Source organism: Passer domesticus, chromosome 2 (assembly GCF_036417665.1).
Source record: "Passer domesticus isolate bPasDom1 chromosome 2, bPasDom1.hap1, whole genome shotgun sequence".
Classification (NCBI taxonomy): Eukaryota; Metazoa; Chordata; class Aves; order Passeriformes; family Passeridae; genus Passer; species Passer domesticus.
This window is the reverse complement of record NC_087475.1, coordinates 12,241,373-12,254,669: the sequence shown is the minus strand read 5'-3', so window position 1 is coordinate 12,254,669 and position 13,297 is coordinate 12,241,373. Positions and strand designations below refer to the sequence as shown.

Genomic DNA, 13,297 nt, shown 5'->3' with positions numbered 1-13,297 from the left:
GAGTAGATAATAATATCCAGGAACTAAGATTCTTGCCAAGAGACTTGAGAATTCCCTCATACAAGAATAGGAACCCGAGCACTCTGTTCCTCCTGTGTGACAGCCATGCTGATAAGTACTACCTGGTGGGAAGAGCATCTTCTCTTTATATTTTTAAACATATTCAAAGGACTTTTGTTCTTTGCATACAGTGAAGAACAGGAAGTGCTTTCAAATTGTGGATATTTTTGTAGGACACGAAAATTATTGCCTTCATGCATCTATTTCTAAAAAAAAAGAATAAAAAGTATTTAACTTATTTAAAAGACCAGACATAGTTGTGAGTTTCATAAATTTTGTTAGGTTCTTGCTATTTAGTAAAATTTTAGAAAGACAGTATTAAATTATGCTTTTTCTGTTCAATTTAGTAGATAACCCTGGCTCAATATATCTGTCTGAAAATAATATTGATTTTGAACAGACTCTCACATGGCTTGGTTAGAAGTCATTCCCCATGATTTTAAGGATATGAAAAAGTGTACAGGAGATATATAGGTCTACTCCAGAGTTTCTAAACTAAATGAAGATTGTAGTAACTCTGTGTTGTCCATTGATGTTGACTGTCCACAATGTAGAGTGTACACTTGGGAGGTGTAGAGGCAGCTAGAGAAATTCTCACCTCTGCATCAGTCCACTGGAATTAATATGCCAGAAGTACTTACATACATTTTCAGGCTAAGAAATGGATCAAATAACAGATACTAGAAGCTCTGTTTGACTGAGGAAAAGTTTCAGATCACCTTGGAAAATTTGATATTTAAGCACATATAGTTATTAAAATTCTTTTCTTTGCCTATATAACTCCTATCCACAGTAGTTCCCTACAGTCTAAAGTTCTGGAATGCCATGTATCCAAAGATATGTTTACTTTTCTGGACAGGTGAAGTAGTTGGCCCTGGGAAATATGACTGCTTATAGGACAGACATGCAACAGTGTGAGGTTGGTAGACATCTAAAGGAATGCAATGCTGGGGTACCCCCCCCCCAGTTTAGAATTTTTAGAATTGCATTGTCTCACTAAATATAAATTGTTACTGTCAACAAACATTGGTAACCCACCCATCAAAATAAGCATATGACAAAATTGACTTCTATTCAATCTTTGTTTTACTATTGATTAAGGAGGTTTTGTACTCCTGGGGGATGAGGCAGAATGCACTCTAAACAAAATGGGAGGAACAGGTGACAAAGTAGAGAACAGAGATGTTCCTTCAGGAAGCCTTGAAAAGTTGGAGAAAATCATGGAGTCCAATAAAGGCAAAGGCAACATCTTGGTCTAGAAGTGGAATAATCCTGTGCAGCAGAGCAGAATCTGGGACTGACTCAGCAGGAAAAAGCTTTGCATGAATGGTCCTGTCAGCCCAGGTGAACAATAAATTGAGCATGAGTTGATGAATCCCAACTGCACAGCTCTTGGCAAGAATTTAGCCAGCATGTCCAGGAGTGTCCATGTCCATGTTCCCAGTCCTGCAGTGTCTGTGAGGCCACACCTGGGACACTGAGAAATTTTCAGCCTTTTGCTGTTCAAAAAGACAGATGCACTGACCCAAGTCTAGTGTAGGGCCACTGGGTGGTTGGCAGCTGGAACACCCAAAGTGGTGAAATCTGCGCCCACAGAGGTGTTCAAGATGTGACTGGATGAGGTCCTGACAACCTGCTTTACTGGACCTGTTTCCAAGAGGAGGTTGGGACACTCGGCTTCCATCCTGTGATGCTGATACATCATTTATGTGCCTAATTTATTGTTTTCAGTAGCATTTTATTTCTTAAATTATGTATTAGATCTCATAAATTAAACTGGGCAAAAATTTTATAGCAACTTCATATTTCTGTTGAAGGATGATTTATTTCCATACATCCTGGGCCTTTTCATTTAAAAGTAGAAAGCTTCATAGAGACCTGAGATACAGGATCATAAAAGTAATGTTGGTCTTTGCTTAAACTGATAATAATGCTGGTTTCTAATCTACTTATTCATTGCATTCAGATTAACTCCACAAGTTACTATATCTTTACTTACAATGAGGGAACTTTGCTCACAGTTTCAAAACAGATTTAGAAAAACAGTGACTCAGAAGACATTATCTAATGAATAGCAATTGAGTTGATAATGACAGAAATAAAAAATTAAATCTAAATTCATAGTGGATGTTTAAAAAATGGCAATGGGCTGATGAATTATGAGCCTTTACAGAGAAGTTAAGAAATGGGAATGACTAATTTTACAGTTTAAGAAGAAAATATATTTTGAATCCTTTTCCCTTCCACCCACTTTAGCCTTTAAGAAAAAAAAAATAAAAAGAGAGAGAGAAAAACAGATAAAAAGAATTAACATTGGTGTAAAGAAAAGTAGCAAGCCAGAGATGATGCCAAAAATCTTTCAGCTCTCTCCAAAGCCTGTAGTGCAGAATGATTTCCCATAGAGACTAGGAGCTGGAAGAAGAATGAACTGAGAGAAAGTTTTTGGACCAAGTACACGTGTTTTACCACTCCACTGAATTTTGATTCATTGCTAGATCTGATGGGTTAACATCTCTGATACCAACTGAGGGGTTTATGCTTTTATCATATAAAGTATAATCTGTGTAAAGCAGAAACATGAGTTGATAATGGTTCCATTCTGTAATTGTTGCAAAGTTGAAATTAATGCTGTACCTTTTAAAGAACATTGATAATTTACTAAAAGACCAGAGGAAACATAATGAAGAGAATGCAAATAAACTTCTCCTGCTATTCCACTGACAGGAGACAAGTGTGTTTTGTAGAATAAGCCCATACACATATGGGTATGTGTGTGTGTCAGTAAGAACAGGAGCATTGATTTTGACAAGTTGAAGGGAACAAATATTCTAGAGCTGTATCAAAATGTCAAATGTATTTTAAATCTGCGACAGCCCATAATCTGTGTTAAAAACTGAAGTATGAATTGATGTTGAAAAGCAGAATATCAAAATGTTGCAGGTGACTAGAAAAATTGGAAATTTCCCATTAATATTTACTACCAGTATTAAAGGGAAAAAAAAAATCATTCTTTTTGGTTCATATGGCATGCACGCATCTCTCAGACATAGTAAAAAGTACACTTGCCAACAAAAACAAAAGTAGTAATAATCAATGTCACTTCTATGAACCAAGTAGGCAGATGTTATATTTAGTAGAATAACATGATTAATATACATGCATACTTTGAACACATTTCAACAACCGTCAGAAAGTTTTTAACCACTACAAAATTCTTTCTATTCCGTTACTGCATAAGTCTACTAATATTATTTCAGGGTAGACCAAAAGGGAAAAGAGAAGCCATCGTATTAGGAATCTTGACATTATTTCATTGTATCCATTCCTTGGATTTTGAAAACAGCCTTTTTTGTAGTACCCTGCTCTACGAAGTTTCAATATTGGGGATGTCTTTTCAAATAAAATTTTCATCAAATATTCAAAATTGTTTTAGAATAACTTATGTTATCTATCATTTAATGGCTATACCTTATAGAAAAGTAATTAAATATCACAGCAAATTATGAAATCCTGAATAAAATTTACAAAAAGAGAAAATTGTAATGTCAGTGCATTTTTGGTTTGGTTTTTTTTCTTGATTCGTTGGTTTGGAGGTTTTTGTTGTTTTTCTTTTATTGCTTGGTTGCTTTTTTTTGTGGGTTTGTTTATTCATTTGTTTTTGTAGGGGTTTAAAGTGTTCACATTTTTAATACAAGGGCTTTTAGTTTTGGAGCTATATTTACTGTCTAAGCAAAAACATTTACATATACTGAAGGCATGAACATTATTAAAACAAAAGAAAGCCAAAGCCTTCTTGAAATAATAGGTATAAAACTAAGTCTTAGTCTACCCAATAATAATCAGAACACTACATATGTGAATTTCTTTCTTTTCTAGCGCCACTAACAGATAAACCACCAAAGCTTTTACACCCCTTGGAGAGTAAGCTAACAATTCAGGAGACCCAGTTAGGTAAGTAGCAAACATAAATAACCTCTATTCAAATTGTATGAAGGAATTTCATGTGTTAATGTATGATGGTAATGTAATGGCATGTTGACATTAATAATTTAATTGAAAAGACATTAGACATATCTTGATTCCATGCAGAGATATATGATATATCATTGACAAGACTGTTCTTGACAAAAAAACCCCTAATAATTAGTATTGAATGCTAAGCTTTTGGTTACTGATGCTAGGTTTTATCTTGCTGAAAGTCATCAGTGACCAGAGTATCTGAACATAACTTTCCCTTCTCTGTATATTTATACATACTTGCTCTGGGATTCATTGGGATTTTGTGGTTTAAGTTCTGCTCGGAAGACTTCTGTGCTTTGTTGGCAGCAAAGATATTCCCTAATTACAAAGATTGTGCTAGGCAAATCATCCAGAAAACAGTAGTGTTATCATAATAGCATCTGATAATTCTGAATATATGGATATTTATGCATAGATGAATGAAGATAAATTGATGCATGTAAAAAGCATTTTATGTCACTTTTTCTAGTCTAGTGGGTGGTGGGTATGATTGGTCACTTTCACGTCCTACTGCCGCAGAGCTAATGAAGGCTCCAAAACTGAGTGCATGAGTTAATAGATTTTGCAAGATATAGCAATTTATCTCCTTTTGGATTGGCAATGAGAGCAACTTGTAAGAAACAAACAGTGGGTTACACTGGAATTAAGCTTTGGTGTCAGAACAGTAACCTATTGATAGATTTTCTAACATGTTGGCTGCAGGAGAAAATGGAAACCAATCTGGTGGAAACAAATCTCGTAGGAAAAAATATATATAAATCTCATAGAAAAAATACTGCAAGTAAAGCTCAGTACGTTCTGGAACACAACATCAGAAAAAGCAGAAGGCTTGCAAATTAATTCTGACACTCATTGGCAGAGCATTTTATGGTGATTACCAGCTTATGGTTAATAGCGGCCAGAGAATAACTCATCTTTTCTTTAATATTAGTAAACTATTACTTTGAATGATTCAGGCTACCCAGGTAAATTCTGATATGTTGATACACAGGTTTTTTTTAGAAACTATTATATAGAAAAGGAGTCTTGTAGCATGTTTCCTTCTAGAGCTTTCTATTTTTCTGAAGGTATTGTTTCTGATATACTGACTCAGAAAATCTTTCCTATATGCCAGTCCTAAATGATTTTAGCTTGTTTGAACACAAGACTAGGGAACAGAGAACAAAGTGACTGCACATTTGTTTTTTTAACTAATGTTGCTTACTGAGATATTTTGGATGAAAAAAAGAGAAAACAAAACCAAAAGGCAGAACCTTTCTGGGCTTTGATGTCCTGCTAAATATACTGTATGGTGAGACTATTTCAAGAAGAGTGTAATTATTAATGGCTAGCTAGAAGTTTTAGTCTATGATTTTTAGAACTAATCTCAGTTTTGATTTCTTATAGTTCTAAGAAACATATCAAATCATTTGAAAAAAGCTGGGTTTGAAAAAGACACTTCAGAAAACTAAGTAGCTGTTGGTGAATATAAAAGAGTTAACTTGAAAACATCACTTTCAGACACAGATGGGAAAGTCTGACCGTAAATTAATTTATGGTGAAGTTACAGTACTTAGCCTTATATCAAGAAGCTACAAGAATATATTAATTTGTTGTTTAAAAGCCCATGAAAAACCTGTGAGAACTGGAACAAGTAAAATAAATTGATAGTTCCCTAACATGAAAACTGTATTTTTCTGCTCTTGGATTTAATGCCTTAGTCCTGCTGGATATCCTTTGAAAGGTCTATGTTTCCCTGAGGAAAGCCAGTATTCATTTCTGGGGGTCAGTTCATACCTTACAGAGATGCAGAATATTTTAATGTTGGAATAATGCCAAGGTTCACTTAGATAGCTGTCGAAGCTAGAAGAATCCTACTCAACTGAGACTTGGTGTGGCCACATTTTGTGGCCAGTCTAGACACTGCCAGAAAATGTTAGTCCTTCAGAATGTATTTGGGATGGTGTGTTCGTCCCTTACTTGGAAAATAAAAGTGTTGTTGGAAGCTGGAGAAGTAGAATGGGTGATATTCCCATTCCCAAAGAGAAGACAGAGCAAGGAATTAGGAGCTTGGGGCAGTCCAGGATTTCTTTAGCAGGTAAGCAATTGCTGGGGAGTTGGGGCAATCCCTGCTCTCCTGCCACATTTCTGTGCTCACCTTGCAGTCTTCCAGCTGGAGTTGAAAATGAAAGAGGTTATGTGTGTGTGTGTGTGTCAGGGAATGTTCTGGGAGGTCATACCTACTTTACAGGGATGTGTGTTAGCTCCAGGTGCACATGATGTACTGAAAAGTCAATGATGATTTTTCACCTCCAAATCTTCCCCCGTGGAGCAGTGCTGGGCACACTTCTGAGGAAGACCTCAGTAGTACCAATGCATTTATGTTGAAAGAGCTACTGGAATTCAGTTCTTAAACAGAACACCTCCATGCAGTATCTAATGAGAGGTGTATCTAACTCCCAAGACATATCCAAGACACATCTTATTCATTTGGCTCCAGCACTGCTGGGTGAAAGACAGGAGGCATAGGGGGTGTCTTCTATACACAGCAATTAAAACTAATGCCATGGGACCACAAACCTGTTGTGTCATTATCTTGCTTGGCTTCCACAAAACAACATCAGACCAGGATGTGACTGCAGGGAGGAGTTTCTCTAAGGGGTGACTGATATGGCTTAAGTCAGACTTGCCAAGGCAAAAGGTGAGAAACCAGAGCTGGAGAATCTGCACACCTCAGTCCTAGGAACCCACAGGCTCCCATGGTGCTCAAGTCATCCTGAATTGTTTGAGGAAGAGGTGTCAGGCTATTCTGCTGGTATTTGGGAGTGTGTCAAGGATGGCTGTGCTGCAACTGGCAACTTCAGAGAGTCACAGGTGTCTTGATATATAGTCAGAAATATCTGTTTATTTCACTGAAATAACCAGAAATGCACAAGATAGAAGCACAGGATAAAAATTGAAGAAGAATTTAATTTCTCAAATGTTTTTCATGTAAAATAGCATGGGAGAGCTAAGGAATGAAGTACAAAAACCTAGATGAGGAAAGAAAGATTAGTTTTTGGTCTTTATGTTTTCTGTTTGTTACTTCACTTCCAAATTCACAATCAATTACTTAATCCTGTTGCAAGGATAAAAAATGCTAATTATATTTAAGCTTTTCTCCTGTTAAAAAGGCTATTAAGTAGATATGTGACCCCTCCACAAACTACTTCTCTGGAAACAACATCTCCAGATAAAATATTATGTTAAATACACTCTTCAAAAGATTGTGTCCTGCAAAGCTTGGTGCTGTAAGAAGATGAAGAGTGTTTTTAGATCTGAGGCACTCTGTGGTCTGGCAGCAGCGTGGGCCAGGGAGAGAAAAGCTGGCAATGAGCAGGAGGCCAGGGGAGGCAAGGCATGAGAATGAGGAACATAATGACCACGGAACTGCGCTCCACAATATTCTTCTTCTTACCTTCAACATGCTAACTAAATGAAGTGTACCAATCCTGATAATATAAGACCCCCTTGGAATAATAATGAAAACACAAGGCTGAAAACACTAATGCAGACTCGTTCAGGGAGGAATTAATTAACATTGTTCCTTATATGTCAGAAATCCTAAAACTTAGGGGAACTACATTTTTAGTTATAGTCATGCAGATGTTATGTATTTATGATAGAAATAGATCATATCCATTATATGTAAATTTATTTTTAAAATTATATTCTGGAATTTTTTTAATTGGTAACTTCTGAGTCTTTCGAGTTTCATCTTTCAGGTTACAGTGTTTTTTCACACCAACACTGTCCAATATCTGCCCCCCTCAAGGAAACAAAGAATACCATTAGCCTAACACAAAAAACCTCTGATTTTAGTAACCAGTTGGTTTATGCTGTGTAACTAAAGTAGAAAAAAGTGATTCCACAACAGACAATAATGGATATGGATTAAAAATTTACAAAATATGAAATAATTATTTTAAAAACCTCACAAGATAGTTAGCCTCTGTCCCCACTTTTTCCGTGTGTCTCCTGGTTCTGCACAAGGCTGTAATCTGACATGCCAAAATTCACCCAGAAAAATAAAGCTAGTGTTAAAGTTATTTTTAGCTAAGTAGACTTGATGTTAGAAAAGAGAAACAAACAAACAAAAACCCCAAAGAAACCACAAACAACAACAACAACAAAAAAAAAAAGGAATAAAGTATTCCTAGCAGAATATGAATGGACCTAAAAGGTAAGTCTGTACAGGAACCAAGAGACTTTCCCTGCCCTCTGAATAAAGTGAATTTTCCTAAATTGTATCCAACCCAAAACATTACTTGTGACCAAGCAATGTTTTTATGTAGGACATTACTTTGATAAAATTAAATTAGCTATCATATAGTGAATTGGGAATTTCTTCTTTCTTACCCTTTCCTATACACATAGAAGAAAAAATTTCATTGAACTACTTTTAGTATATTATTTCTAAGGTAGTAATAGAATGCAGCTCCTCCATCGGGGACAGAAGAATGCTGATGCATTTATAGCACTCTATTGTCATAAAAATTTTCCACAGCAATTGACCTTGTTAATGACAAAAGCCATACATAACTAGATTAATAAGTAGATGTATAAATAAATTGACTAAAGTGATAGGCAATAACTAGCAATCAGCGACTCCTTTCAGGACATAAATTGAATTGAAAAAAATATTGAGAATTTTTGTTTCTACAGAGTACATGTAAATGCTCTATTCACTCTGCAACACAAACATATTTTTTTCATTATATGAAGAATTTCAAGTTTATATGATTACATCAACTGTCTTTAAACAAAATTGTACCTTTTTTTTTATAATGTGTTTCAATTGGACACTTGCTCTTTAATATATTCTATTATTATATAAATGTAATATGGGCAACAGTTTCACATAGGAATAATTAAAATTGTAAATTCAAAATTTGGTTCCCCAATGCCAGCTATTTTTTTTTATATTTATCTGAGAGCTTGGATTGTCCTTTCAAAAAACAACTTGTGGTGTTTGAAAAAAAAAATCTTTTTTCTCTTTGAACTATTTATTGCAAAAATTTAAATTTAAACAAACCAATGTTTTAAGGAATTTTTTAAATTAAGAATTTTATACCCTTACTGTTCTGAAACATTTTGGTTTAATATTATATCAATTCCTGGGCTATACTCACCTAGTGTAACTTTAGGAAAAAGATTTGCTGAAAAACTCACAGAGTTAATGACTTAACTGCAGACTAGTTCATCAAAAGTGAAATATTTAAAATCTAGTATAAATGTGTAAAGAATATACATGCTATCAGCATATGGAAAAAACAACAAGCAAAACCCCAACAAAACCTCAAGCAAACAAACCAAAACAAAGAAACAAAACTAAAAGTGTTTTTGACAATTTTTACTACCAATATATAAATGAAAATATAAACCAAGCATTCAGGAAAATCTTACACAGAGAAATATTTATCTGATTGGGGCATTTTGCTGTTAATTTTGCTGTCTTTTTGTTAATGATAATAGCTAGATATGCCAAACAGCTCAAGCTCTGTTGTTGTAGGCTCTGAGGACCATTATGGGAGAGACACATTGAAAAATGAAGACCCTGTGAAGTGTCAGAAGCAGCAATAATAACACCAATGAGGGGTTTTTAGTCAGAATAAGCTGATTTATTAACTGTATTATCATCTGCTTTGTTATAAACGTGTTCAAACAGGATCATTTGGTTGGAAGGGAAGAAATTATTTTAAAAAGTTCTCTATTTCTCTGAATCTGTGCTATTAGGAAATTCAGAACATCAAAATACCTACTTTACCATGTATGTATGTTTTTTTTTTTTCCAGTCAAACCAGATGCAACCTGACCACAACTGCATACGGACACCTTTTCATGCTCTACTTTAAACAAGGAAATTAACTTTTAATTTTATTCTTGACATTTTCAGCTCTGCTTTCAAATTTCAAAGGCAGAAGCATGGCATTAAAGTGGGCTCCTAACAAGGGTCTTCACTTAGGAAAAATACAAAAAAATCCAGTAAAGGGGGTGATAAGGGAAGTTTAAATCTCTAAAATCTGACTATCTGGGGGAAAAAAAGCGTTTGCAAGGTACCCTCCACTCCCTTCTTAAAACTTTTAACCTTCAGATTGCATTAATCGAACTATTCTGTAGCTGAGACTGTCCATGAAGGACCTCATACAGTTTACTGAAGGGACAATAAGTGAGTCAGAAACATTCAACTACACTAAGGAAAAGTTTGTGGTTACAGCTCAGTGACAACATGTCAACTGATTTTCTTTCCACTCTTTTTCCTAATTTAATCAAATCCTAAAAGGTCATGGTTAAGATATCAAAAATAGCATACATATTTTAAAGCCTTCTTTTTCTCTCTTTTTGCATTTGTGTGTCTAAGAATAAATATATATACATGTACGCCTAATCTCTCCCTATATATATATTTATTTATTTACATATGGACAAAATTTGACAATACAATTGTTCAAATTTTATCCCTCTTTCTCAATGCTTTCTCTGGGACACATTTGTCTGTTTTAATGGTGGAAGACTAAAACTTTTTTATTTGTGCTAGGTTATAATCCATTGAGAAATGTCTGCTCTAGAGTGCTATATAGCATACTTATCTGTGTTAAACATCTAAACAGGATTTATTGAAATCAAAAGTGTCTGTTCAGTATCTATGCAACTATGTCAATCTGATTCTTTATGTACTGATATATGAGAATATTGTATTTCAGATTGCTTGGGCAATACAACCCTCTATTTTGATAATATGAGAGAAGACTATGAAACCTGAGAAAACTTTGCATATCAGGTGGATAATTTATGACTTAAACAATCAAAAATTATATGTTCCTTACTCTTGGAATGAAATTTACTCAGATACAGCAAAACCTTTGGAGGAATACTCTATGGCAGACAGCAGGATATAAATTATTGTAATCAAGATCGTATTAAGTACACACAGCAATAAGTGCAATTTAGGCACATAAAGTACATAATTTCATGTGAAATTATAGTCCTAGTAAGACTTTAATTTTATACATTTAAAATATCAGGAATCATATTGTTCTGTGATAATTTTTTGCCACATTTTTTGCTTCAAGCTCTACTTAGCATTTCTGAATTATATGTAGGGACTTCATCATATATGATGCTAAAAAACAAATGAGTGTTTATTTGCATTAAAAACACCCCAAACCATCATACAGTGGTGCTATGCACAAACATTAAAATGTTAAACAGCAAAATTCAAACTCAAAAGTTTAATATTGTGTACCATCATTTATAACTGTATTTAAATTAACTAACTCCTGCAGAATACCTTGCTATAGGGATACAGTTCTCTTGCAATCAGCAAAGTTAATCATACAGAAATCTCATCTCAAGAACAATATATTGGTGAAATGACAAATATTAGTACATTTTTTACTCAGGAATTTAGAGTTTTTACAGGAATTAGAATAAATGCTTTCCAGCCTTATAGGTAAAGTCAGCATGTGCTCATGCTGTTCAAAGAGTAGTTTTACATGAAGCTGCACTGAACACTGTTTTTGTCTTAGACATACTGTGCATTTGTATTCAGATTTAGTGCTGCACACAGGTTTCATTCTGAAAAATCCATCTAAATCTGCATGCATTCTTAATAGCAAAAAATTACTGGGGATTTGAGAGCTTGTCAGGTCACCAGAAAGGAGAAGGTTGTTTGAAGGAACACTAAGGGTCTGGAGGGCTTGAATGCTTTTGATAAACTCTTACAGTTTAGAACATAGTATTGTGAATATTTTGAAGCAATCAGATGAACAGGATCTTTTTTTATATTTGTTAACATATGACTAACACTGAGACTCCAGATTGTGCATTCTGAAGTGCTATTCTTGTCTGTTTTCATAGGATAATATGGATATAATACACAGGCTATATAATCTCAAGACATAATCAACACATATATTTACTTATATAATTTTACATATTTAATATCTGAGGCACTTGAAAATAAATTAAAAAATACAGAAATTCAACTTGATGCCACACAGAATAATTGATATTAAAAAATGGAAACAATTCCAATAGTTTACATATGGCATGTATTATAAAGCTTTATGTAGAATTTTTTAGTAATGAATGCATGATGAACTATAGGTCTGTGCAGTCCTTTGTTTTGGGATAGGCTTGAGAATATTAGGATAAACATGGTTATTAGTCTAAATTTCATATTGACAAATAAGACTCGCAGTTTGTTCAGTGTTCACATGCCAACCATAACTGGTGTCCTGTATCTGTCTGAGAGTGCTTTAAAGAGTTATTAAAAAAAGGTAACACAGAAGTATTTTCCACAATCTGTCCTCTTTTAATTTTCTATTCTTTTGCCTGAGGTAAAATTCTGACAATGGACTACTTAGGTACTTTTGTTCTTTTCCACATAAGAAAGTAAAATATCACCTGAAACAAGAGGTTAATTGAGTACTTAGTTTTCAGGCCAGTCAAAGTATACACAAATAAAAGACCAAATGCAAATCAACGCAGGTGTTAAACACTTGTTTCACTGCTCAGAGGTAGTTCTTGAGAACCATGGAGCTAGGAAGTTAAAGGAGAGAGAAGGCATTCAGTTCAGTAAACCCCAAATTTAAATTTACAGGATAGGTGTTTATGAGACCTGAGTGTTTACCTGGAGCTCTGCAGCAAACGTCACCTTCTAATGAATCATTTAATCTGCTTAGTGTCCTTCACCTAGTTATGTGTTATCTTACCAGTAAGATGGTGTCATTCCAACAGCTAGTTTACAACAACTGAAAATATTGGAAAAGAAATATTAGACAAATTTTATACTTACCATGAAATAAAATGTATCAAGTAACTATTCATGTTCACTCCAGAAATAAATGAAGCACATACTTCAGTTAACCACATTAGGCTTATTTAGAAAAAATTATAACAACCATTGCAAAATTACTTCTCTGTACACTAATGTAATGAATAGATTGGAGATGTGAGGCTGTAGGGTTATAAGTTTAGTTTCTTTCACAGCTTTCAAAGCAATTAATTTGAAGTAATAAATGCTTGTAATTTTTAATCATTCATTCACGGTCAGATTTTCATGAGATATCTAAGAGCATGCATGGTACATTTCTCCTCATTAAAAATCAAAGGAGGACTAGCTTCTTGGTGCTGACTTTATGTTTAGAGATTGATACAAAGACGCCTATAGGTTTATAGTAGAGATTTTTTGTGG

General features: G+C 34.3%; 1 protein-coding gene across 4 annotated transcripts in view; it reads left to right on the top strand.

The window, feature by feature from the left end:
* Nucleotides 1-13,297, top strand: part of IL1RAPL1 (interleukin 1 receptor accessory protein like 1) — a 664,262-nt gene that overhangs the window by 502,437 nt on the left and 148,528 nt on the right. For 3 of the 4 annotated variants that reach the window (XM_064407415.1, XM_064407416.1, XM_064407419.1), the window contains exon 6: nt 3,937-4,011. The exons of the other annotated variant lie outside the window; for it this stretch is intronic. In XM_064407415.1, coding sequence (XP_064263485.1) covers nt 3,937-4,011 — 75 coding nt within the window. The remainder of the gene's footprint in view (nt 1-3,936; nt 4,012-13,297) is intronic. 4 annotated transcript variants of the gene reach the window in all.